We start from the raw sequence: 27,041 nt of genomic DNA on the forward strand, positions 1-27,041 counted from the left end.
ATGAATATATATATCATTTCTATATATATATATCATTTATATATATATCAGTTCTATATATATATATCAGTTCTATATATATATATCAGTTCTATATATCAGATATATATATATATGGGGCATTTGTTCGAGTGGCTTACAAAACAGTGTCTGGGTATTTCAACATGGCTGTCTCACATCAGAGAGTCTACTAATCTGGTGGTTGATCAGTCCAGTAGCCTGGATACCTCAGAAGTCCCAATCTGGTACCGAAGGCTTGGAAGATACTTGGAGAGTTGCTGGTCTTCAACCAATGTTGGAAACCAGGAGAAATTGGTTCTAGTACCAGTAACAGCAACAGGATGGATGGACTTGCCAGTAAGAGTGAGAGCAAGCAGGAAAAGGATGCTCCCTATTTCCATATCCTTTTATCTAGGTTGCCACCAGAAGGTGGCACACACATTTAGGGTGGGTCTTCCCTCTTCAAATAATCTAATCAAAGGAATCTCTCCCAGGAGTTCACAGTGGCTTCTCTTTGGGTTGATTCCAGATTCCTGTCAAGTTGACAACAAAAATTAGACACCACCATCCCTCACACATCTTGGAGAAATTGAGGTGGAAGCCTGATGATGTAAACTTACTTGAGATGCCCAGAAAGATTAAAAGAAGAATATTTTTAAAGAAACACATGATATTTGTAGGGCACAGTATGATAATCTGCTGTGTATACACACGCTGTGTGATGACTGAATCCTAACAGTGAGGATTTCTACCTCCTGCAGAGTCTGTCCTGTTCTACACTGGAAGAATTCAGGCTCTCCTAGGTATTTTTAGATAATAGATTGTTGCTAGCATAAAAACTCTGCTGTGCCCCTAGAATTACTTTTTCCTCCTTCAGCTCCCATTACCCAGACTCCCTCTGCCCTTTGTGGTTTCTCCTCACTACCCTACTGCTCTCTTCTCCCTAAGAAATGACATTCATAGCTCCCACAGATGAGTGATGTCATCCAGTTCCACTCATGTTACCCAGAGAATGGAATTTCAAATTTCTTTATAATTGCTTTTTTTAAAATTGTTTATACTAATCCTATTTGAGGGGTTTTCCTTTGTATATGTGCACTGAGTGTGTGCCTACTTACCATAAAGACCCAAAAAGAGTCAGAGAAAACATCACACCCCCTGGAACTAGAGTTACCACTGTTTGTTACCACATGGGTGCTGGGAACCAAACCCAGGCCCTCTACAAAAGCATCAAGTATTCTCAAGGATTGAGCCGTCTTTTCTATCCCAAATTTCAGATTTCAATATTTTGTTCATTTATCTTTGTTCTAGCTATTGTTTGTATTCCAGACTGACTTTTTTCCCCCTCCCTGTCTCTCCTGCCCCCTTCAACCCTCCCCTAAGGTCTTCATGCTCCCAATTTACTCAGGAGATCTTGTCTTTTTCTACTTTCTACATCCCATGTAGATTAGATCTATGTAAGCCTTTCTTAGTGTCCTCATTGTTGTCTATGTTCTCTGGGATTGTGGTTTGTAGGCTGGTTTTCTTTGCTTTATGTTTAAAAACAACCTATGAGTGAGTACATGTGATAATTGTCTTTCTGGGTCTGGGTTACCTCACTCAAAATAATGTTTTCTAGCTCCATCCATTTTCCTACAAAATTCAAGATGTCAGGTTTTTTTTCTACTGTGTAGTACTCCATTGTATAAATATACCACATTTTCCTTATCCATTCTCCAGTCAAGGAGCATTTAGGTTGGTTCCAGGTTCTGGCTATGACAAATGTTGAATGAGCGGCAGGGCTGCGTCCCCGGCACCCGGCCGCCCGCATGGCTAGCTTATGCCCAGAAATAATTACACGGAAACTGTATTCTTTCAAACACTGCCTGGCCCGGATAGTTCCAGTTCCTTATGGCTAGCTCTTACATATTGTTCTAACCCATTTCTAATATTCTGTGTAGCCCACGAGCTGGCTTACCAGGGAGGATCTTAACCTGCGTCTGTCTGGAGCGGGAGAACCATGGCGACTCCTCACACAGCTTCTTTTTCCCAGCATTCTCCTCTGTCTACTCCGCCTACCTAATTTTCTATCCAATAAAATGGGCCAAGGCAGTTTCTTTATTAATAAGAAATCACTCCCACATCATTTCCCCTTTTTCTGTTTAAACAAAAAAGAAAGGCTTTAACTTTAACATAGTAAAATTACATATAACAAAACAGTTATCAAGTAAGAATTACAGTTACAATATTTATATCTATTTTATCTCTTATCATAACTAAGGAAAACTATAACTAACCATTCTTCAACTCCATCAAAGACTCCAGAAGGATATAATATTACCTATCAAACAAGAAATAAGAAAACTCTAGAAATGACAGAGACATCTCGCTGCCTGGACAGTCACCCAAAGTTCCTCTGTACCGTTGGGGCATCCATCTTCGGCCTACAGGCCCATAGTATCCAGCAGACATTCTCATCAAGCAAGAAATTCCAAAGACAGTTCAGTCACTTTTTGCTGTGTCCTGCAGAATGTCTCACAGACTCTTTCATGAAGCAGGAACCCCAAAAGGTCATCTCACCTTTAGGCAAGTTCAGCAGTCCTCTCTCTGCGGGTTCTCTGTGTCCAGTTTATGCAACAGTCCAGGCAAGAGCAGTTTCTTGCCCAAATGGCTATCAAACTCCATAAGGATTCTCTTCGATGCCCATCTTCCTCTTGAAATAGATTGGTGCTGCCAGGAGCAAATGTGTCTCATTGTCATGAAAAACCCTAAGTTATTAAAATATCTTAAATGCCATATTCTGCAGCCTTTGAAAGATATGAAGAATGCCTATCTAACTAAAATATCTCTCTATATATCTAGAAAATCTAACTAACATGACTACAAGCTTAAGTATTAGCGATGATTATCCATTAACAACCTATATTTCCTAATTATACATTACATTTTTAAATGAACTACACAATCACAATACCTTAATCAAGATCAAAAATACATATACATATAACAAAATTGACCATAAAATCCATACCAATGCAAATTATTCATATCTATATCATATCCCCCTTTAAATGTAAAAGAACATTTATAAACAATATTTGGGAACATGGGCGTAGTTTTTTCTCTACAAACTGCTTCCTGCTGAATAGGGGCGTCGTTAATTAGGTTGTTCATGATATAACCTGTATGCTAGTTTCATCTCAGTTGGCAATTGAGCGAAGCAATTTTTTGAGGGTATTCACAGCAACCTTTCAGGAGGGCGTGGTCTATCATACCAAATCGGAATAGATGCAATCCACAGGGTCTCATCCTCTGCAAAAACAAAAGAAGACCCTCTCCAAAGCATCATATCCTTAGACCCAAATTCTGAAATCATAATACCCTCATGAAATCCATTTTGGTTTAGCTTGGCAGCCCATATAATGAAATGTCTCTCTGTACTTAGCTCCTTCACAGTCAAAAATTTTAAAGAAAACACAATGTACATAATCCAGACTCTCTGTGAATTTTCCATTTTTACGTGGCTTATTTTTCTTTATTTCTCTTAATCTATAACTATCTGTACTTCTGTACTCTGTCTCTTTAAAGACTTTACCCTTTTTCTTTTTAAGACATTAACTTTTTTATATTCTTTTTCTTCTCTTTCCCAAGCCTACGTACATTCATCCAACAGTGTCTGAATCTGTTTTATTGTGAATCTGTAATTTTTTTACTATCCAGGAGCACTTTGTTTTGCGCCTTTAAATCAGTAAGCGCTTAAGAATCTAAGCTGTGACATTCCTAGGTCAAAAACAGGTACTGTATGCTGGCCCCGCCCAGTCCAACATGGCAGAGCTGCTCGTGCCTCTGATCCTTGCACATTGCACCATTAGCATGGCGGAGCTGCTTGTGCCTCTGAGCTGCGGCACACAATGTCCCCCTTTTAGGCACACAGCAGTCTAGTTGCCATCAAACAAATCATAGCATTTTAATCCAAATGCTCCATTCATAAGCTCTGTCTCCCGCAGGAGCCAGACAGAGATCGCAATGGTGGCACAGCCCAGAAAGCCGGCATTTTAAAACAGCCAGTTTTTTCCTGCTGCTGAGTCAGGAAAATTTCAAAATGGAGGACGTACCATTTTGTGCTAGCTCTGGGGCCGCCAGGTAGGAGTGGCACTCAGCACTTTAATTCTGAGACTGAGCGTGCAGCATAGAAATTCTTTTCATCCAAGTTACATCCAAATCTGACACGTAGAGCACTGCGCAGTTCTAATTCGCCATGCTCTTCCGCCTGCCTAAGCCTGATTCAGCCTTCTGCCCAGGTGCAGGCGGGAGCGCTGAGCCATCAGCACAGTCTCAGAGCACTCTCCTCCGATCCCAAGTGGGAACACAAACATCCAGTCCCATAAAAGCCTTGAAATGCTTTAAAACCAGAGTTCACGCTGGCAGCACAGCCCCAGGAAGCCCCGCTTTAAAATGATGCAGTTTTTTTTTCTGCTGCTGTTGCTGAATCAGGAAATCTCTTTACGGCACGCCACCAACTAAGAGCAAAACTCTGCATTAAACTCTGTTTTTTCTCTGTTTAAAATTAAGCTCTCTCAGGTTTTTAAGTGGATTTAGCCCATCATGTCTGGACGCCACTCTGTAGAATTAGGAGCGGCACCCGGCCGCCCACATGGCTAGCTAGTGCCTGAAATAATTACACAGAAACTGTATTCTTTTAAACACTGCCTGACCCATTAGTTCCAGCCTCTTATTGGCTAGCTCTTACATATTGTTCTAACCCATTTCTAATATTCTATGTAGCCCATGAGGTGGCTTACCAGGGAGGATCTTAACCTGCATCTGTCTGGAGTGGGAGAACCATGGCGACTCTGACTCAGCTTCTTTCTCCCAGCATTCTGTTCTGTTTACTCCACCCACCTAAGGGTTGGCCTATCAAAGGGCTGAGGCAGTTTCTTTATTAATAAGAAATCACTCCCACATCAGACAAACAATGCTGCTATGAACATAATTGAGCACATGTCCTTTTGGTATGATTGACCATTCTTTGGATATATACCTAAAAGTGGCATTACTGGGTCTTGAGGAAGGTTGTTTCCTAGTTTTTTGAGAAATCGCCACACTGACATCCAAAGGGGCTTACATTTTCACCAGCAATGCAGGAGTGTTCCCTTTACCTCACAACTTCTCCAGCATAAGCTGTCATCGGTGTTTTTGATCTTGGAATCTTGGAGTTGTTTTGATTTGCATTTCTCTGATGACTAAGGATGTCAAACTGACTTCTAACTTGCAATATAGGAGAGGCAAGCCTTGAACTCCTGACCTTCCTGCCTCCTCCTCCTGAGTGCCAGAATTACTGGCATGCATCACCACACTTGGCATAAGATTTCAAATTTTACAGCCAAAAACATTTCATTTGTACATATGACACATTTTCCTTATACGAGGAGAGATCTAGTCCTTGGATCCTACAGAGAAGGGCCCACATTTGTGCTTTCCTATAACATAACCCCAAAGACTTATGCTTCCATAGTCTACTGAGACTTGCCCAGAACTTTCTGAAGTGTTTTTGCAGTTGATTTTTTTTAGCAGCAATATCAAACTAGAGCCAAATGTGGGGTACCAAAGAGATGAAAAGAATCAGCTTTCTCATCAGATGGCCTCTCTTCCAATCCCATGTTTGCATAATTCCAGGCAAGTTGCTGAATCTCTCCCAACCTCACTTTCCTTACCTATAGAACAGAGCCAACAATATTTGTCACCAAAACAAAGTACTGTGGAGGATTAGATGAGGTAACTCATGTGGGTGACCTTGGCATATGCCGGTGCCTATGCACACCAAAAGAAAAAAAAGTCATTGTTAATATAAATGGGGCCACAGGAAGCAGGCAAAGTCCATCATGAAGTGCTTCACACTTCTGTGGGAGCAGAAGAGATAGACAGGGCCTCTTGGGAAGCACATCTTGTAGCTAACGTCCATTATCCCAGATTTCTCTTGTTTAGAAGTTTCCAAAACATTTTCTACTCACCATCAGAGTCCCCATAAGAAGACAAGAGACCAGGAAGCCTCCTCTTTGTCCCTCATCTTTTAAGGACTCTCCAGGCAAGCTTCCAAATCTTTTATTTGGTGTCCAGTAAACAGCTGAGAATCTCTGGGCATTTCCTGTCTCATCATTACCCAGTGTTCTACTGAGATGAGCAAAGGAAACTCTCTCTCTCTCTCTCTCTCTCTCTCTCTCTCTCTCTCTCTCTCTCTCTCTCACCCTTTTCCCCCTCACCATGTCCCTGTGCCCAAAGTGATGCCCCACACAATTGACAAGCTTGCCTATAGTCATCTCAGGATATCTCTACCCAAGAAGAAAGATAAGAAAGTGGAAGCCAGTCTCAGTTCACTCCTCTGCCTTTTTCCCCTGGGGCCTGGTTTGTCATACCCCACCCCACCCCCAGCTAGGCGTTTTGTCCAGATACAATTTTTAGATGCCCCCAAGGAAAAGATTCCCACCACTTCCTTTAGAACGCTTTGAACGTGGTGACCACCGCAAGTGAAAATCCCCCAAAAGGCTTGTGTGGTTTGGATCTGAAAATACAAATGAGGAAGAAGAAAAAGGACAGAGAAATTCAAGCCTTGTATCCTATATTCCTCTCTCCTCCTTTAACCGGCCCCCTTGTTCAATGTCAGACCCAATCCTCGGCTTCCCCATCGTTTCAGACTGCAAAGTTCATGAGCACTAGGAAGACCAGCATCAATTCACTTCATTCAGTTCAAGTTGTGTTCTGTGATAAATAATAAATAGTAAAACATTGGATTCATGTTGTTGCCCCAAAATAAAAGAGAGAAGGAGGGAGACAGAGAGTAAGAGAGAGTCAAAGAGTCACGGACAGTTGTGAGTAACAGGATAGAAATAAATTGGTTAAGGGTTCAAACGAGAATTTGACCCTGAAGAAGTCACAACAAAGAATTAAAGAAAATCATGAGCAATATATGCATACATACATACATACAGGCATATATGATAAATACATACATACATACATACATACGTACATATGTACATACATAGACATACATACATGATAGATGCATAAACAATAATAGGTAATTGACAGATAAATTATAGATAAATAGATGCACAGGTGACCATGATAATATACATACATGCATACCTAGATTATAAATATAAAATTACAGAGCATGTTAACGTAATAGCAGTGGCAGCCTTTTATTGAGGGTTTTTGACAGCCGGCTTACAGCCTAAGTTTTAAAGACCTGAGCATCTTTCATTTTTGCACAACCACCTACTACTATGTGTTTTGGCTCAAGGAATTGGAAGCATTATCCCTGGGGCACAAGTAAGTTAAGGGACTGCAACAGCCTATATAGCTTGTCTGAAGGTCACCCAGCGGAGCTACTAAAACTGCATTCACACTGGGAGCCTGTGGCATGATGCAGAAACATGATACCCGTGGCAACGGAGCTACGAGCGTGGAGTCACATCTCTTGGCTCCTGACACTGGCTCAGCCTCAAGACAAGCCCCATCCTCTTCCAGGGCCTTTGTGTCTCCACGTGTAAAATTAGAAAGCCAGACTCAATTAAGAGCTTTCTACAAAGTTTCAGAGAACAAACATAGCAAAATCTGGCTGTACAGGCCAGATGACCCAGATGTTGCAAAAACTCACTTTTGCCCAATATAGTGTGAAAAAGGTCATAGCCCACCCACAAACAAAACAAGTGCGGTTAGATTTCAATGAGACTTTTATTTAAAATTAAAACAAACAGGCGCACCGGTTGGTTTAATCCACGAGCTATAGTTTGTATACCCTGGACTAGATGATCTTTAGAGTTGGGGTGGGTTGTTGGTGTAGTTGCTGCTGCTACCGTTGCTACTAGTTACTGCGGCAGCGGCAGCGGCAGTGGCAGCGGCAGTGGCAGCGGCTGATGCTGCTGCTGTTCTGACATTCTAGAAGTTCCTGGTCCTGATGTGTAGTGGTAGTGCTGAGGGTGAAGAGGCAACTGTGAGGAGCCTGTTGCCGTAAGCTTTGATGGCTGCCACAGGTGTTGTTAGTTGACTCTGGCATCATTTTCTCAGACACTGGCTAACTGGCATAAAAGACTTGATCTCAGGACCCACAGAGAGTCGAACTATCCGAGTCTATGCACAGGCACCCTAGCCTTGCACCCTAGGCTCCCAGGCTCTCCCCTAAAGTGGGACGTGAATTCAGCCTCTGGATGACTAGTCGATTAACCTTCACCAGCTTGCTGCTGAGTGCTGTTCCGGAGCCCTACCTGCTTACAGGATGGGGTGCATGCGCTGGATTGGGGGAATCCAAGCTCATAGAACTTTACCACAGACAAAGGCCATTCTGCACACAGGAAGCTGAGATCCCTCACTCTTGGGAGTCTTTGACATGTATGCTGTTTTTAGAAGTAGCATGTATATCTGCTGCAGCCAGCATCCCCTGTCCAGATAAAAGGACAGGACCCTTCTTGTCCCTCTAACAAAAACTTCTCCCTCGAAAGCCCACAGCCCCAGGGTACTTCATGGAGTAGGCACCCCACACCATCAGTACCTCTTTCTTTTTCACCTCATTTATGGGGTGCTTTGTATCCTACCCATACTATCTGCTAGTCCTATCGCCTCATTTAATCACTGAACCACAGTTTCCCCATCCATCCATTGTCCACAATAGCAGCATCTACCTGGTATCATTGTCACAATTAAATAAGATATAGTATGGCAAGCATTTTGGCCCCATGCCAAGTACTTACTAAACGCCTTGCCATCCCTGGCTGATAGATGTTACTATCATCTTGCACTTTTCACATAATGTCACACTCCGTCTTCACCGTGTCCTTAGGAAGCAGGAACTATGGTGATTGTCATCTCACCACTAGGGAAGCTCGGAGTCCAAGGTAGTTGTGTGATTTACCCAAGATCACCAATTATGAAAATAAGATATAAACCCGGTCAGTTAGATGTCAAACTTCTGACTCTTAATACTTTATTCCCCTCTCCCAAACTACATTAGTTGCTTTTAAAGGATGGAGTGGAAATTACAATGAACCCAAACCAGCCGTCAAGTCTTTGTCAGCCAGAGTAGCAGTGGCTAAGGCAGGCTGGCCCGAGGAGCGCCTCTGCAGAACCTTCTATGGGAACCGGTCCTGCCATTCTGCCTGCCTGACCTCCCCTCCCTCAGGGCCCTGGTCATATTCAATGTCTCCTGCTGTGATTTTCTTCAGGCTGACAGGGAGCCTTCGGCTGCATTTTTTTTTTTTTTAATCTCAGTCTGGTGCAGAGACGGCTGTACTGCAGCTTTGAAGCCAGATAATATTGCTCTGCATACGGAGGCTGACTGCTCACTGGATAGCCTTGGTCGTGTCCAGAACCTTGCTGAGTCTCAGTTTCCTCCTTTGTAAAATGGGCGTGAGTCCCCTCTTGGACTGTTATGAGGAGTGCCTGGCATATAGGAGGTTCTCTCTAAAGCATGTATTTCCTTTATTCCCCATGCTTAGTGGGTGGTGTGTGACAGGTTAGCGTTTACTTAGTTAATTCATCTTTGATTCCCCCAGCACTCTGTGTGGTACCTCGCACAAAAGCCACGAACCTGTCAATATCTGATTGGATTGAACCTGCAGAGAGTGAGACATAGTAAGCCATAAGTACAAATAAAATAACTGTACAATTTCAAGAGAGAGATTACCTCCCATAAGTGCCCTAAGTAAAACACTGCCAGCCTCAGTTTCCCCTCTCTTCAGACTCAGAGACAGTTTCTCCTAGAGGACTCACATAAATGGAAGTCTGCAACATCAGAGGTTTCTAATATAATAAGATGGGTAATGAAAAGATCCTTCTTCCCCAGGCCTCCAGTGAGTCAGAGCTCTGTGCTTGGCTTTGCCCCAGGGAGTACTGAGAAAATGAAATATCGTCTGTAGCCTCATGATACCTAAACAATTCCGTGGGTCAAAACTCTTCCAGAAGGGCAAAGAGGCATCTCCAGTGAGACTGGGGACGGAGGAGAGTAAAGAGGTGACCATCAGCAGGGTTCGATTAGTGGGGGCCCTGCCTCGTGTCTGCTGTTAAGGCTGCTACCTGTTTGCTTGGTGGTGGGACATGTTTGTTTGGCCTGTGTGAAAGACAGCATGTCAGAAACCTGCAAGGATGTGTGACTTCCCCCTCGGCCTCAATAATCTCTTCCACATCCTGACACCTGACTGATACCACAAGTCCTCACCTGGATAATAAGCTATTTTCATTGTTAATATAGATAAGACAACCCTGAATCTCAAATTTGCTCTCTATGATGTGTGTGTAGTGCACACGTGTGTGCATGTGAGCCTGTGTGTGCGTGTGCATGTGTGTGCATGTGCACATGTGTGTATGTGTGTGTGCATGCATGTGTGTTTCTTCCCTCCTGGTCTTTTGCCACTGTAAGAAAACAATGTTGGAGGCACTGAGTTTTCACACAGCATCTGTTTGCTGTGACTACATAGAGACAACTTCAGCGGATTCTGTGGTGCGCTGCTGGTTGCTTAGTAGCTTCCAAAAGTAATGCCCCGGGAAGTGAGAAATAGGCCACCAGTCAAAACGTGGACTGGGAACTTGTTCTTTATTCTGCTTCTCCCTTGCTGTATCCACATCCCTGACTTCGTACAAATCAGCTTTGCCCCGGCTCACCAGTGCTTTCTTCATGCCCCGCATCACCCCTGAGAGGAAACAACCCCAGGAAATATCAGCCTTCCTAGCCCTCAGGATACGTAGGAAACTGGGATGGTGTCCCACTGCCACCTCCCACAGGAGAAGCAATAAAGGGAGGGTAGCCGGACAGACTTAGGGGCTAGTCTATCCCGCCAGCACACAAGGGTATCTGCAAAGGTCATCAGGACTAGCCTCTGTACACAATAGTACCAGAGCTGTCCAAAACCAAACCTCTTCATTAAGAACCCAGGCAGAAGGCTGCAGACACTGTCCTGGTCCACATCTCATGGTGTAAGTCAGGAATGGCTATTGGTGGCATTTTTATGCATCAGGAGAAGCCCTGTTCTGTGGGTCAGAGAAAGGGGTCAATGGCCCGACTACCTGTGCCAGCTGCCCTTTGCCTCTGCACCATCTCTATGATGCCAAAATGGTAAGTTAAGGTCTTAGGAGCTCCTACAGATTCGCATTACCATGAGCCTAGACATCGCATAGTTTTAAATATCTAAAGGCAATTTAGGTCAGATAATTGAAATGGGGGAGTCGGTTTTCGAGAATGTCTGCACCACGATTAGGTTCATTTGATTGATTGACTGACTGACTGACTGAATGATTGATTGATTGATTTTTACCTCAGAGAAACTCCTCGGAATTGTATACTTTGTGCAACTGGAGAACCTGTGCATTTTCACTGGAGAAGATTAAGGCTTTAAATGTATAGTGATACATGCTCGTAACAGCAGCACTTAAGAAGCTGGGACAAAAGGAAGATTACCATGAATTTGTGGCCATCCTGAACTAACAGTGGGTTCTAGGCCAGCCTGGGCCACAAGTAAGGCATCTCTCTAACTATCAAGGTCTGGAGCGGTGGTTCATCAGTCAAAAGCATTTGCTGCTCCTGCAGAGGACTCGGATTCAGCTCCCACCACCTACACAGTGGTTCACAACTGTCCCAGTTCCAGTTCCAGGGGACCCCACCCCACCCTTTGACCTTCTCAGGCACCGGGCATGAATGTTGAGTGTAGCACACAGATGCGCATGTAGATATAACACTCATACACACAAAATAATACAATGAATCTTAAAAACGCAAACAAATAAACATTAATCCGATCCAAAAAGTACAAATAGGAGGGGAGAGGCAGGGAGGGGAACAGAGAAAAATGTAGAGTTCAATAAAAATCAATTTTTAAAAAAAAGTACAAATAGAAAGAAATGAGGAATCCAACTTTAGGTTGAAGAACTCGCAAGTGAATCATTTTGCTTCGTGCCTGCTTCCTCGCCCCTTAAACAAAACACAGTGGTTATCAAAAAGCCGAAATGAGAATTTTGGGCTGTGGCTTGTAGACTCGAAGAAAGGAGTATCGGGTGTCTCCTTTCTGTTCAGCAGCCACTACCCTGTCCTGCTTCATGCTTCCAGTATATGGCTAACTCTCTGCTCCACTGTTCTTGTGAGTCCATGGAGAATGCTTTTCTCAAAGACCTGTTAAAGACTAAAGAAAATAAGCAAGCCAGGTATGGTGGCTCATGTCTACCACCCGAGCACTAGGGAGGCAGAGGCCAGAAGATTTTGGAATTTGGGGGGCATCGTGATAGTGAGTTCAAGGCCAGTGTGGGCTACACAGCAAGACCCAGACAAAAAGAGAAAAGAAGAAAGAGGGGAGAGGGGAAAGGGAGGGATACGAGTAAATGTTTCACTACCAGCAGGAGCTTACTCAACAAATATGGGTCCCTTGCTGGCAGCAGTAACTTGGGCCCCAAAATGGGCCATTTAAAAAATAACCTCTATCCACTCTGACCCCTACTTTGCCCTATAGAGCCTGTGTGAATCTCAGCTAAGTACACAGCACTGGAGTAGGGAGAAGCAGCAGTGGGGTTCAGCTCTTCTCCTCCATAAGTATGTGTACTGGAACGAAGGGTTTACCTTCCCTGTGAGTTGGAGTCCCATCCTCGAAACAGAAATCAGAATAAGGTTAGTTCTTCTCTCATCAGGTCTTGAGAAAAGGCAAAATGAACTTAACACACAGGCGAGGACCTATGTATTGGCTTAACCAACACCGGAAGATGGAGACATGAGGATCTTGAGTTCAAAATCAACCTGGAATATAAAAGGAAACCTTGTTTCAAGGAAAAAAATCAAACTAACAATAAAACACTCTCTTGGTTTGCCTTTATTTTTTTTCTCTTCCTGTATTTGCATACCATCACACAACTCTGCAAACAGGGCTTGTAGCTTAATATCCAACATGAACATAAGGCAATGCAAGAAAAGATCCAACAGATAACCAAGATCGCCCAAGCCCCTTCCGCAGAGTTTGGCAGGCTGTTTGTCCACACTATTTACTCCCATAGGGCCAGCTAGCTCCCTCCCCCATTCCCCTCTTTCCCTTACTCAACACTATCTTTTGTGACATTCCAAACACCTACTTATATGTCAAGTTCAGACTGTAGATGCTGTTCAGTTGGTAGAGTATGTGCTTGCCTAGTATGCATAAGGCCCTGGGTCCCATCCCCAGCACAGCACAAACTGGCAATGGTCAATACATTCCTGTAATTCCAGCCCTCGGGAGACAGAAAAACCGAGAGTTCAGAGTGATTCTTATGCTCCACAATGAGTTGGGAGGGCAACCTGACTGTCTTTAAAAACAAACTTCCAGTTCACGTTCCTCTATACACTGGTTGCATGTCCCTGTCTTCAATTTATCTTCACTCCTGCCATGAGATGTCATACCTCAGTTTCACTGGTTGGTGTCTTTAGTCTAGTCTCTCTAGAATGTAAGCTCCCACACACAGGTCAGGAATCTGGCTACACCTGCAGCTGCTGGAGAACAGTATCTAGGACAGAACCGTTTTCTGGAAGTGAACATTAACAGCCCACTGAAGTAATGCGTGCCCGAATAAGTGAACGAACGAATGAATGAATAATTGAACCTCTAGGTTTTATCAAGGCCAAAGAGGTTACAAGGAAGAAAAAAAAGTATATGTTTGGTCTCAGATGTAACTCAAGTCCCTACCACCTGCCTAACCCTGGGATTTTCTTCCTTTTGTAGAAGCCGGACAAGTTGCATTGGCTTGACTCCAGGAGACCCCATTAGAGGTAAGCATCCCCAGCCCACCTTTTAACTGAAGCGTGAACAGGAGGGGAAATAATCCCAGCGGGCCCCCTGGGGTGTATGAACCGGGATGCCCACACCCGGATCCCTGTTCTGTTCCCCGCCCCATCCCCACAGAGGGAACAGTGCCTGGCGCGGTTGGTCTCCTGGCCGACCCAGCTGGCGGCGGCGTCGGGGCTGCGCGCCTTGGCTGGACCCGCATTGCCCCCTAGTGCCACACAGAGTCAGGGCGCCCGGGCTTCCCCGCCTGATGTCACCGCCGTGCAGTCAGCCCAGAGGCGGCTCATTGAAAGCAGACCCTCCTCGCGATCGCTGGGCGGAGAAGGCACCGCGGTCCGCAGTCCCGCCGCCGGCCGGGCACAGCCGGGCACCCCCGGCCCGGCGCCCGCTCCTCCCCGAGCTTCCGCGCCAGCCCGGCCAGGCGCGCCTGACGTGGACCATTAAACTTGGAGCTGCCGCCTCGTCCCCTCTTTCCTCCTCCCTCTGACAGGCGAGCGAGCCGCTGGGTGCAGGCAGGCGACGTGCTGCCGGGCTGGGCTGCCCGGGGGAGATGACTTCTCGTCAGGAAGACGCCTCTGGAAAGAAGACCACGGAGGGAGCAAAGTTTCAGGGCAGCTGAGGAGCCTTGGTCGCAGCCCTTCCGAGCCCAATCTCCTTCCTGGCTATGGAGGGCGGACTCTAAAATGAATCCCGATCTGGACACCGGCCACAACACATCAGCACCTGCCCACTGGGGAGAGTTGAAAGATGCCAACTTCACTGGCCCCAACCAGACCTCGAGCAACTCCACACTGCCCCAGCTGGACATCACCAGGGCCATCTCTGTGGGCCTGGTGCTGGGCGCCTTCATCCTCTTTGCCATCGTGGGCAACATCCTGGTCATCCTGTCAGTGGCCTGCAATCGGCACCTGCGGACGCCCACCAACTACTTCATTGTCAACCTGGCCATTGCTGACCTGCTCTTGAGTTTCACAGTCCTGCCCTTCTCTGCTACCCTGGAAGTGCTTGGCTACTGGGTGCTGGGGCGCATCTTTTGTGACATCTGGGCAGCGGTGGATGTCCTGTGCTGCACGGCCTCCATCCTGAGCCTATGTGCCATCTCCATTGATCGCTACATTGGGGTGCGCTACTCTCTGCAGTACCCTACGCTGGTAACCCGCAGGAAGGCCATCTTGGCACTCCTCAGTGTGTGGGTCTTGTCCACGGTCATCTCCATCGGGCCTCTCCTTGGCTGGAAAGAACCTGCGCCCAATGATGACAAGGAATGCGGGGTCACCGAAGAACCCTTCTACGCCCTCTTTTCCTCCCTGGGCTCCTTCTACATCCCACTCGCGGTCATTCTGGTCATGTACTGCCGGGTCTACATCGTGGCCAAGAGGACCACCAAGAACCTGGAGGCGGGAGTCATGAAGGAGATGTCCAACTCCAAGGAGCTGACCCTGAGGATCCACTCCAAGAACTTTCATGAGGACACCCTCAGCAGTACCAAGGCCAAGGGCCACAACCCCAGGAGTTCCATAGCTGTCAAACTTTTTAAGTTCTCCAGGGAAAAGAAAGCAGCCAAAACCTTGGGAATTGTAGTCGGAATGTTCATCTTGTGTTGGCTCCCCTTCTTCATCGCTCTCCCACTTGGTAAGTTGGGGACTGGCAGAGGGGAGAGAGACCTTTTTTCCCTTGGGTTTCCTGATAGTCTCACCCTTAAGTTTTTGTGTTGGTTTGGCTATTTTTGTTTTATCTATGTGTGTTTGGAGATTGGATAATACTGTTTGTTCTGCAAAGGCTTTGCAGATTGGGAAATTGGCTAAGAACCAACTTCAGGTGTTGGTGAAAAAAAAAGCTAAGGTACTAGGTACTTGAAATAGAAGCTCTGGAGGAGAATCTGGGATGTGGAATGACTCACTCGCTGGCCTCGGTTTAATAATTAAAAAGGACACGGGGATCCAACATCACACCGGTGTTATTTCGGTAGTAACGATGTGTCTGAGAAGACAGCGTCACTAAGGCAGCATACCAAATAGTTTGTAGTTACTGCAGACGCGGCATTGGGGAAGCAGGGAGGCGGCTCCTACAGAGAGAGGCAGTGTTCATTCAATATTTGCAGGGACCAAGTTTCTCAACCTTGCAGTGGCTGCGGCCTCCCCCACCCTCCTCCCTCTCTGCTGGCTCTCCTCTTTCTGCACCGTCGTCCTTACCAGATATTACAGCATTTTATAGCCACACAGCTTTTCAGGGGCCTTTAAGTTTTCTGAAGCTCGGGATTTGAAAGAGAAACATCCTCAGTTTTAACCCCCCAAAATGCTCCGAACTCTGGTGATTTAGGAAATGCTCAGAATTTAATGATAGCTGACCCTCAGCTTTGACTATAAGAAGCCAAAACTAAGCAAGATGGAATTCAGTGCCTCCTGCCCCATCTACAAAAAGGCATCCATCAGTTTTGACTTGGGGGTCCTAGTAAGTAAACTGTTCAAAAGGCTGCCCGTTTCCTGCTGGAGCAAAAACAAAACCCAAGGTCTAGCTAAAATAAACAGAGGGGAGGTGCCGTGACATACTATTCACATGGCTTGGGAAATCCTTGTTCCTTCTCTGGTGCATGGATCTGCTTTGATTTCTTCTCCTATCATCTGATGAGAACGGGGGAGGGGGGGTAGGGATGAATGGAAGTGCTCAGGGCTTGGTACCAGAGGGCAGCAACTGCATACATGCAACAGACCTCACACACCAGCCATCCCTACAGGGTCTCTAGATGACCAAACCCCTGCTGCAGCTGTGACTCCAGAGTCACACCGCTTCTGCGAGAAACGGGTGAATGAAAAGGCAGTAAATGGTTACCAAGAGTTTCCCTTTTTTGGGGGAAAAAAATCTATGTCACATACTGTCTCTGTGATCTTTTTTAAAGGAAGTCTGGCAGACTTAATGCGATTCAGAAATATTTTTTTTCAATGGTGTTAAATAGGAAGAGCTTGAAATTCTGTCCCAGGGGTGATTATGTCCCAATGCAGAGGAGAATGAATCTCCTTCTCAAGGTCTTGGGACCTTTGACAGCCTTGTCTGATTAACAATGGATTAGCTTGAACTGCATAGGGCCGTCTCTAAGATAGTGGTTCTGTGTAGGTGTGATTTGGTCTCTCATCAGCTATATGACCTTGGGGTAATCACTGCTCATCTGTGAGCCTCAGTTTCTTCATCAGCAAAATGGGACTACTTAGTCTTTGTTCCAAGGGGTTTGTGTTGATGTAATGAAAAGAAAGGAAAGGATCTGAACCTCAGCAAGTATTTAATCCAAGTTAGATGTCAATACTCTAAATCAAGCCCCATTCACCCTAGTGGAGGTAACAGAGGGTTTCTCCTGTATCCTTTCCCAATCCTGCACCTGTTACTTCCTCCTGGATATACCCACCAACATACAGAGGCTATGACCAGGGCATGTTTAAGAAGAAAAGCAGTCCAGTGGGAGTTAGAAATGATCACTGGTGCAATTCTTGGCTCCGAGCTTCAAGGGGAATGGGAGCTTTCAACAAGTTGAAATGGAAAGAATAGACTCAGTTGGTACGGGCTACAGAGTTCTGCTTTGGTCTTGCTCATCAGTTAACTTTGTGACACTGGACTTGTTGCTGTGTCTCTCTGGTCTTCAGATCTCATGTGTGGAGGATAAAATGGATGAATGAGACCAAGGGAAAATTTATTGAGTATAACAACCGCCCAAGGAACCCCATAGTAACACAGCCCCCTGGGTGCCACCTACAGACACTCAGATTCAGTCCATCAGATGGATCTAGAGTCTACATGTTCAGGAGATTCTGAAGGGGTGGACCACAGACAAGACTTTGAAAATCATTGGTCAGAGCATCTCTTAACTCCTCTGGATCCTAGAATCCTTAAGTGGTCCAAGCTCGAACCTTCCCTAGCCACCCAGTGGTATGAGATGACATGGCTTCTTTCTGTATCCTGTGCTTCAAGTTGCCAAGCCTGCCTTTAGTGTCTTCTTTTGCTTTCTGCTCATGCCTGTTGAGACCCTGTCCTTCTAGTATTGGGGGTCCTTAATGTCCATGCAGTAGCAGTGGAAGGTCACTCACTTCCCCAGCCTGTGGTGCCCTCAGGCTTATTCTCCTCTCCTGTCAGTGGAAACTGACAGTCCATGCCATGATCACCAGGGAACCCTCCAGTGTGTTGTCACTGAGTCGGCCCAATGAGCATTGTTCATCCACGGAAACCCAGTAGGTGAGGTCATCCCTGTAGATGAGCTGTGGGTTTGTAATGGCTGTGGAAAGGTCAAGAACTGAAGCAGAAGGCGCATCGCAATGCTTGTTTTCTAAATAATTTAAGAACACTACAGCAAGATGGGGCTGGAGGTTCCTACTTCCTCCAGTGATGCCCAGCACATTGGGCAATAGGAGCATTTGGGGAATCTGAAGGGGGCTCTCAATTCTAAATTTTCCATCAAGGGCATTTTCCTCAAAGGAGGCAAAAGCAGATGTGAGGAAGGCTACGCTTGACACGCAGGACCATCCAGGTAGGAGCGACTTCCAGTCCAGCTAGACTTGCAGGTGCCTGGATGGCATGAGATTTCCATAGCTGTGTTTGTTTTCTCCATAGGAGAGAAGGGTTGGGATTCCTTCCTGAAGGAGGGAAAATAGACATGGCCCTACAGGACCCTGCGCTGGGGCCCCCCACTTGTTTTTCTTCCTCCCTGATTTTTATTTTTGGGAGCAGGGTTGGGCCACCTGCAGAGAAGCCTCCCATGAAGCCCTCCCCACCAGCACCACCCCAGTCATTTCTCCCCACCCTTTCCCTGTGGCCTCAGACCCAGTTCCATCAGGGATCAGCACTCATTTATTCAAGATCAGGGATGCACTTCATCAAACAAGAGCCTCTTTCTTTGGCCCCTGGAATTGGGCCAGGGAGTGACAGAGAATCTGGAACCAGAATATAGTAGTATTTCTGTCTCATGGACCATGCATGATGTCCAAAAGAACCTCCAGCTGCTTGGTAGGACAATGAAGACCAACTCCCACCAGAGGGGGGACAGGCTGGTCAAGTTCTGATGGAGTGGCTGGACTCTTCAGAGAGTATATATTTCTCTGTAAGGATGAGTGGTAGGAAATGCCAGTCAGCCAACAAGCGGCTGGGTCTAGTGGGCTGTTTAGAAAACACTGGAAAGTTGCCTTGCTTCAAATCCTTCTTCCTCCTTTTCAAATGCTGAAAGGCACCAGGAAGCCGTTCTTGAACTAACTGCTCTCCCCTCCAAATAAATGAAGGTCAATTTGAAAGAAGCAGTTGTGTTCCATATAGTATTGGAACCAAACAGCAATCTGTCTCCATCCGTTTGTCCCTCTTCTCATTCAAAGGAGGGAAGCGGGATTTATGAACTATGAGCACAAGTGAGAATGAGCATCTCAGACATCAGCTAGGACAGTCACCCTCACAAACAGGGGTGGATCCAACTCAGCCTTGGAGAGTCCCTCGAGGAACACAGTTGCTTTGAGAACTCGGGGAGGAGGGAAATTTTTTTATAAACAGGGAATCCTTCCTAGAAGAGGGAAATATTACTGGAGCTAAAATACATTTGGTCATTTATTAAATATTTATCCAAAGTCTTCCTAAAGTGTCTACTATGTCTTTGCTTCTGTACTAGAAGCTGGAATGTTGAACCAAAACTAAATATGGTCTCTACCTGTCTACTCAACATATGGTTATTGATTACAAACCTTGTACAGACATTCTCCTGGACTTCCTATGGTATTACCCCATTAACTCTCACAGAGACACCCTGTGAGCTAACTGCTAGCTCCTCATGGATGAATACACCAAAGCTCACCACTGTTAGAGTCTTACCCAGGGTCAACAGAGTGATAGCGCTAAAGCCAAGGACTGAGTCCAGCACTCTTAAAAGAGACCACTGTCTATCCCATTGCACCCGGCCTCTCTGGCCACTGATGGCAACCTGCTATTATAGTAAAAGTTCTCCAGGAAACTGCAAACCACCCTGTCACCACTCTGTTAGAAGAGAGGAAGGACACCGTCGTTGTAAAATCCTGCCCACCTCTAAGGCGGGGGCAGGGAGGAAGACCAGCTTATAAAGCGTCAGGGCAGGCTATCCATGTTCAAACTTAAAGCTCGATTTTCTCCAGACCTCCTGCAGTGTGGGTGCTAAGCATCCTTAAGAACAAGGCCTTTGTCAGTCAGCCAAACTGAAGGAAAAAGCAGGAGGGAACTTGACTTCCTCCTAATAATATGGGTCGCATCTTTAATCATGCATTCATTCACTGAATTAATATGAACTTACCAAACAGGTACTATGTCCAGGGATTTTCCTAGAAAAACTATGGTAAGTAAAATAAGTAAGTGTCATGGAACTTACTTCTAGGGAGGTAAACGGGTATTTGAGGAAACACAAGAAGAAGCGCAAATGTATCTGTGATGAGAGACGGAAACTATCTATTTAAAAGGGATAGGTGTGTGGTGAGGTCCCAGGGGAGTACCATGGAGGGAGAAGGCTGAACAGTTTAGAGCAGCTTCTTCTTCAAGAATATTTGTAGAAGAGAGATCCGTGCAGCAGGAAGGTCTTCTGGAGCAGGAAATGATGGGAAATTTCCCAGAGCTTAGGATACGACCAAGCATATCATGGGATTTAAAGAGCTATGGTTCAGCTGCTGTTCTTGCGGGGGACCACAGTTTGGTTCCCAGCACCCACTCACATGGAGTCACTCAGAACCGCCTGGAATTGCAACCAAGTAATCTGATACACCCTCTTCTGACCTCCAAGAACACCTATGCTCATGTGCATAGTTACCTACACACACACACACACACACACACACACACACACACAAAGATCTTGAAAAAAAAATCACTCTGGCCAACATGTAGAAACAGACTGGATATGGGACTGGAAGCTTTCGAATGTGCTGAGAGGAAACGGTGACTTACACCAGGCAGGTGACGGTGGAAACGGCAAGAGACAGACAGATTTGAGGACTCGGTGTGAGGGGGCACAGGAAGGTTAGGGAGAGACGTGTGTCCAGAGTAACTCTGATGGTGGCAGAGAACCATCTGGGTACCGTTTGTTGAGCTGGGATAGACAGGATCAGGGAACACCTGAGCACAGGCAAGAAAAGGTCCCCCAGAGTTTTCTCCAGACATCCTCCAAGACTCATGAAACCCCACAGTGGGCAGGACCTACTGGGTGTTATTATGATTTGAGCAAAGAACATCTGACCCAAGGCTAAAAGCCCCTGTGGGGAAACCCAGCTATGCTAAGAGGCATCTGACAGGCATTGTTTTGACAGCCCTGGCCCTTGGATCCCACCATCAACCTACTATGCCAGAATATCTTGTGAGATCAAGAACCTTGAGCCCTTACCAAGCTTTCCTGGATGAACTCTTGTGCATCAGGTACAATTTAGTTCTCCTTACACCTAGGCAGCTGTGGAGGAGATACCCCATGGATATCCAAAAAAAAAAAATGTAGTCAAGCTTCCATTGCACAGCTGGACATAGCCTCAGTCCTAGCCAGGTATTGGCCCAATCCATGAGGTGGGAAGCAGGAGGGATGATGGTGTCTCTGTCCTGGAGTCCCCCCCCCCCCAGTACAGAAATAGAATGAGCACAGTCTAGCATCCTTCCTCCACAGGGTCATGACCCTGAAGGCAAGCCACATCATCCGTGCCTCCAAAGATGAGGACACCAAGTTCAGAGAGGGTTAATCACTTGCCCAAAGTCACACACCTAGCAAATGGTAGAATCTGACTCCGCACGTGGTACTCAATAAACACTCATTGTGCTAGCTCTATTGTTAGTACACTGCTTCCCCCAAATTCGTCAGAGATCTGATGCCCAGAGTTTCCACTGGCTCATGACAAAATGAGGAAAACATTGTGTTCTTTTAAAAATGAGATGTATTCAATCTAAATGACTGTCCTTTCAATCTGAAGACTATATCCTTTCTATTTTAAGACACCAAAAATAGCATTTTAGAAGGAAAGATGATAATGAATGGTAATAGTTGTATGTAGTGTGTGTGTGTGCACGCGCACCCGTGTGTGTGTGTGTGTGTGTGTGTGTGTGTGTGTGTGTGTGTTGTTCTTCTTGCTAACGTTAAAAAACAGAAAACAAAAATCTGACAACTCTGTCAGTCGTCTCTAAAAATAATCTGAAATTTGAGTTTCCTAAGGTCTTGAAATCGCAGATAATACATAAAGATTAATGGGAAAGAGAAGGAAGGAAAGAAGGGAGAAAGAATGGAGGGAAGGAGGAAATGTAGGCTGTAGAAATGAGCCAGTATCAGCCTTCCAGTGAAAGCAAGTGGGCTGAGACAGAGCAGCCAGGAGGGAGGGATGGGCTGTACAAAAAGAGAGGTCGGGTACACAGGGCAGGAGCCAATGGTGGAGGTGGGCAAATCTGCTGGGGCACAGGGGGCCACATAAGTACCAAAGGGTCATCAAGGGCCCTGTGAAGGCTTTACCTGAATATGTGTGAAGCTGTAAGAACAGTGGATGGCTGCCAGCCTCTGTCTAGAAACTGCTGTCTCCCACATGAGCAGGACGTGTCTGCAGCACCCCTACTCCCTGAACACCTCAGATAATGATACGCTAGCGACGCCCATACTTTAGACCTTGCCACTTGGTGTCACCCCACAGCCCCCTGACCTGTCTTATACTCTGGTTTGTGATGTAGTCACTGAAATGATTCCTACTGCACAGTTATGGATGTGAACGTCAGGGGAGCTGGGGAGCTTTGCCTCAGAGTGGCTGACGGAGAGCTGACTACAAGTTCAAATCCAAGCCATCAGATGGGCTTGTCATTAAAGAGCTCTGGGGTGGAAGTGTATGAAAACATGAGGGAAACCTCTATTCTTAGAAGGAGGCAAGGAAGGGCAGATGGCCACTGATCATAACCTCAAAAGGATATAAAGAACATAAAAATAATTGGGTCATTCCACTGGCAAGATGAACCAAAACCTCTCTTTGATTGTTGACACTTTTGGAAGACTTTTATTGCTGCTAATGACAAGCACATTTGATCAGATTTCTATCAAATTGGAGGACAGAAATATTTAGAAACTCTCCCCCCAGTGCCGTTTCTGGCTTCTGTACATTTGAGACTGGATTCGCCTCCTCCTCCAACCTACAAATGATGCCAGCACCGCAGGACAGTTCTCCATCACAAGTCATCCTATGTCCTTCCCTTGATGTCACAGGCCAGGCAAGCTGGCATTGTGGAAGAGAGTATTTCTAGACACTGTGTTCCGCAGCGACTGGCTAGTGATGACCTAGCTATGCAGAAAGAGAAGGCTATGAACTACATACACGCAGTGCAGAGAACTGCAATGGAACAGAATGTAGGCTTAACCCCACTCGCTCCCCCAGATTCTCATGGCCCCTGAAACAACACCTGCAAGGGGAAAGAGAGAGCAGGGAAAGCAATCCCTCAGCAGAACAGAATCATGGGAGCAGAGAGGGGTCCCCGTTGATCTCAGCTAATAGGCCTTACTTTGGAAAACTACATAATGGCCTTGGATCCCTGAGGTTTCTTCCTGGATTTTAGAAAAAACCATGAAGAAAGGAGCCTATCGGCGGGGCAGATGGGTTTTTGGATAAAGCACTTGCTGCATATGCATGAGGACCAGAGTTCAGATCCACAGAACCGACAGTAAGCTGGAATCGGTTGCATTCATCTATAGCCCAGGAAGGCAGATGAGCAAGACTGCAGCTGGCTATCTGTAGATTTCATGGGAGGCAGAGTTTAGTTTAACCCTTGGTAGGAAATTTTCAAAGCAAGTATCCTTCATTTCATTCACTTGCTCTGGCTCTACAAGTGAGCAGCTGAGCTAGGGCTAGGATACCCAGTAGGCTCACTGGTCCTAAATTCTTAATGACCAAGAGAGTGGCTGGAAGAAATGGATCGTTTCTAGAACCGGATAAGGAAAGTGCTTTAAATAGTGAAAGCCTACAGATTATAGAAGAGACAGACAGAAAGGTGGGCTGAAACGAGAAAGAAATCTAGCTGTGTGTTTAGGAACTTGTAGAGTTGACGTGACTGTTGGGGAGGGGGTCCTCAGCCCATCTGTCAGCCTCACCTAGCCTCTGGCAAGGTGCATCATGGGTCAGACCGGGTACCATGGAATCCAAACTCCAGAGCAGCCTGTCCTCTTAAGGTGATTCAGATTCTCAGCCACACCCACCCAAAAGTTAGCTGAGCTCTCCTCCACATACACTGTGCTACAAACGTTGCCCTAGTGAGCAAGTCAAACCAACAGGTTCAGAAACATCGTGGTCTAGCCCAAGCAGACCATTCTTCGAAGAGCCTCTACTGAGTTTTTGAGTGGGCTATCTGTCCACAGTCTTGCTCCCCTAAACTTTCTTGTGGCCTGGTGGGATGAATGGGGGGCTTGGCATCACACTTCTCTGCTTATGTGTGTATTGAAGGCTGAGCCCCAAAGGAGGTCAGAATGAGATCAAGGGGTAGGGCTCACTGTCACCTGCAAGCATGGATCTACCCCATGGTTCACAGGGCCAGCACAGGGCCCGCAGATAGAGGCAGGGAAGTATCTGGGTGAAGAGGATGATCCATCAACGAAACACAAAAGCTTAACATCTCCTCATATAGTCAGACCGGATGCAGTCCCCTAGCAGGAAGAGAAGACAGAAGGCCCTTTCTCCAAAATTCCATTGCACCCAGCTCTTTGGAATTTACCTGAATACGAGTGTTCTTGGGGGGAGGAGGGTTCTTATACTTCCATGACCGGTTTGGCAGTCTAATAAAGCCCCTCCTCAAAGTAAGCCCACAGAAGAGGCAAGAAGTCAAAGCTTACCAATTATACTAAAATGCAGTTATTATTATGTTGAAAAGCAAATTGGTTGTTGAGTGGGAAAGGTGCTTAGCATATTAAACAAACACGGCCTGGCAGCCAGTCAAAGAAGCAAGTACCATAGTTTCGAAGTGGTGACGAGAGGAAAGGTTTCATGAGCTCTGCAACAGATGGAGCAGGATCGTGTAGACCTGACTTCTGTTGGCGACAACCCCTGCAGAGTCCTCTGTGGCCCCTGGCCTGCATTCCCGCCGAACAAAGGCAAACTTGCGGCCAAAAGGTTTGGTTTATTTTGTTTGTTGTGTTGAAATATTTTTTCTTCCAGTCCAAATTCACAGACTCCTCATAGCCTAAGCTGAGGGCCTCTCCTTGGGAGGTCCCAAGATAGACTTCTGGGTGTGAGGTTTCTAGACTCTGGATTACAAAAACAAAACAACAACAACAAACATATTTCTTAAACTACTGTCTTAGGACCACAAGATATTCAGTCTACGCCAATGCACTTTCTCTTTTGCTTGACTACTTCTTGCAATTGGTTTGATGACCTACTTTATTTTTTAATCTTGATTAAGTCAGAAGAAAAAGAAAAATGGAAAAAGAGAAGAGAAATCTGCTCCTTCCAGGGCCAGAGTTCACATACCCCGAGTACACTATCTTCCCAGCAGTAAAGTCAATGGTAAATTACTACAGGAACTTAGCTTCTGATGTGTTCAGTTTTATCAAGCAATCAATTTAAGTATAGGAAAATGTAATGTGATGTTACAAACGAGTTGGTCTGTTAATCTATCAGGAAGTAGAATATCCATGATATCTGCACAGAAAAAGAAAGTCAAACCTTTATAAGCAATCTCATTTTTATTTTAATTTCTGTTACATTTTTATTTATTTTGTGTGGTAGAGGGATGCATGTGCCAGAGGGCAGAGGTTGAAGGACAGCCACAGAAGTCACAGCTCTTTCCTTCCACCACGTGGGCCACAGAGAAAGAACTCAAGCAGTACAGCTTCACTGAGCCTCTGTACCCACTGAGACATTTTGCCAACCAGCAATCCCACTTTCAAAATCACTGTACTGGTGTGCAGAGAAGGCTCAGTGGGTGAAGTGTCTGTTGAGGAAGTATGGGAGTTTGAGTTTCGAACCCTGGACCACATAAAGCCAGGCTCCATACCTCCTGCCTGGAACCTAGGCTTTGTGCAACAATAGACCAGCTGGCCTGTTGCACACAGTGCTTAACAAGGGGTTTGAACTCAAACAAGATGGAGGGGTAGACCATCCCTGAGGTTTTTTTCAGACCTGCACACACACACACACACACACACACACACACACACACACGTGTGCGCACGCGCACTCATAAGAAACAAAAATTAAAACTTTTAGCTTATTCATTTTCAAGGGCCACTTTAATGAGTAGGAGCAGATTATTAACTTGTCCAGTCCTCTTCTGAGTTCACATACTGCAAAAACCAAATACTTGTAATTAAAGATACCAGATTAAGAAGATTAACAGAATGAAAATTCGGTTTGACAGACTTGTTTGGACTTCTATGCTATTTAATGAGTTCAGAAGAAAGAGAAGGTATCTATCCTTAGTCATTTAATCTGTGTGCGTGCGTGTGTTCCCACGTCACCTTGTTTGAGACTGGGTAAATCCTGCTGTTCTCTGTAGTGTGCTCAGGGTATCCGACCCTCCGGTTCCTGAGGACTCTCCTCTCTCCATCTCCATAGCTGCCTCCACCAGCTTTGTGTAGGTTCCGGGGATTTGAACTCAGGTCCTCACACTTGGGCAGTAAACATTAGCTCATAATTTTCCCTGTAATTTTATCCATATCCTGCTCTCTGCTTCTCAGCTACAGAAACACATTCAAATTCTCCTGGTTCTCCCTGATGCTGCCGCCGCCCTGACCACTCTTCCATTCAAAAACACGGCAGGTTGTTTGATGTTTTTATTTTCCTTTTGTGTTCTTGTCAAAATAAGAATTCTTCCTTCTGTTCTCAACAGCAAGAAACCATTCATTCATACATAATATCATAAATGAAAAAGACAGGAAAGGAAGACTCTCTCATGAGATGTATCAGACTTTGGTGATTAATAAGTGATGGGAATTTATTGTTCACATTCCTGGGGACTAGAGAGCCGGAGGTCATGACCGTGGCCGATTCACACCCTCATAGACAGCCCCTTCCATAAGGAAATGTACCAGTGAGCACTCCCAAGCCTCCTCCATGAGGACACTAACCACAGCCATAAAGGCTCTGTTCTTATGACCTTCTCTTCTCAGACACCCCTCTCCCAACGCCACTGACAGGGATTTCTAACTTGCAAATCCAAGGACAGCAGAACTGAGGTTGAGGCATTCAGACTACAGCACCGTCTATAATGCCACGCTTAGTGTTTTTCTATGGACTTTCCAGGAGAGAGAGAGAGAGAGAGAGAGAGAGAGAGAGAGAGAGAGAGAGAGGAGAGAGA

At 45.7% G+C, this 27,041-nt stretch overlaps 1 protein-coding gene across 1 annotated transcript in view; it reads left to right on the top strand.

Moving 5' to 3' along the window:
* Adra1b (adrenoceptor alpha 1B) overlaps positions 1–27,041 on the top strand; it is a 131,329-nt gene that overhangs the window by 60,250 nt on the left and 44,038 nt on the right. Inside the window, exons 2-3 of the mRNA XM_050138561.1 lie at positions 13,704–13,750; positions 14,257–15,398. Of these exons, the coding sequence (XP_049994518.1) occupies positions 14,450–15,398 (949 nt within the window). The 5' untranslated portion in view covers positions 13,704–13,750; positions 14,257–14,449. The remainder of the gene's footprint in view (positions 1–13,703; positions 13,751–14,256; positions 15,399–27,041) is intronic.

The sequence above is a fragment of the Alexandromys fortis genome, unplaced genomic scaffold (genome assembly GCF_014885135.2).
Source record: "Alexandromys fortis isolate MF-2015 unplaced genomic scaffold, M_Fortis_MF-2015_v1.1 scaffold_11, whole genome shotgun sequence".
In the NCBI taxonomy this organism is placed as follows: domain Eukaryota; kingdom Metazoa; phylum Chordata; class Mammalia; order Rodentia; family Cricetidae; genus Alexandromys; species Alexandromys fortis.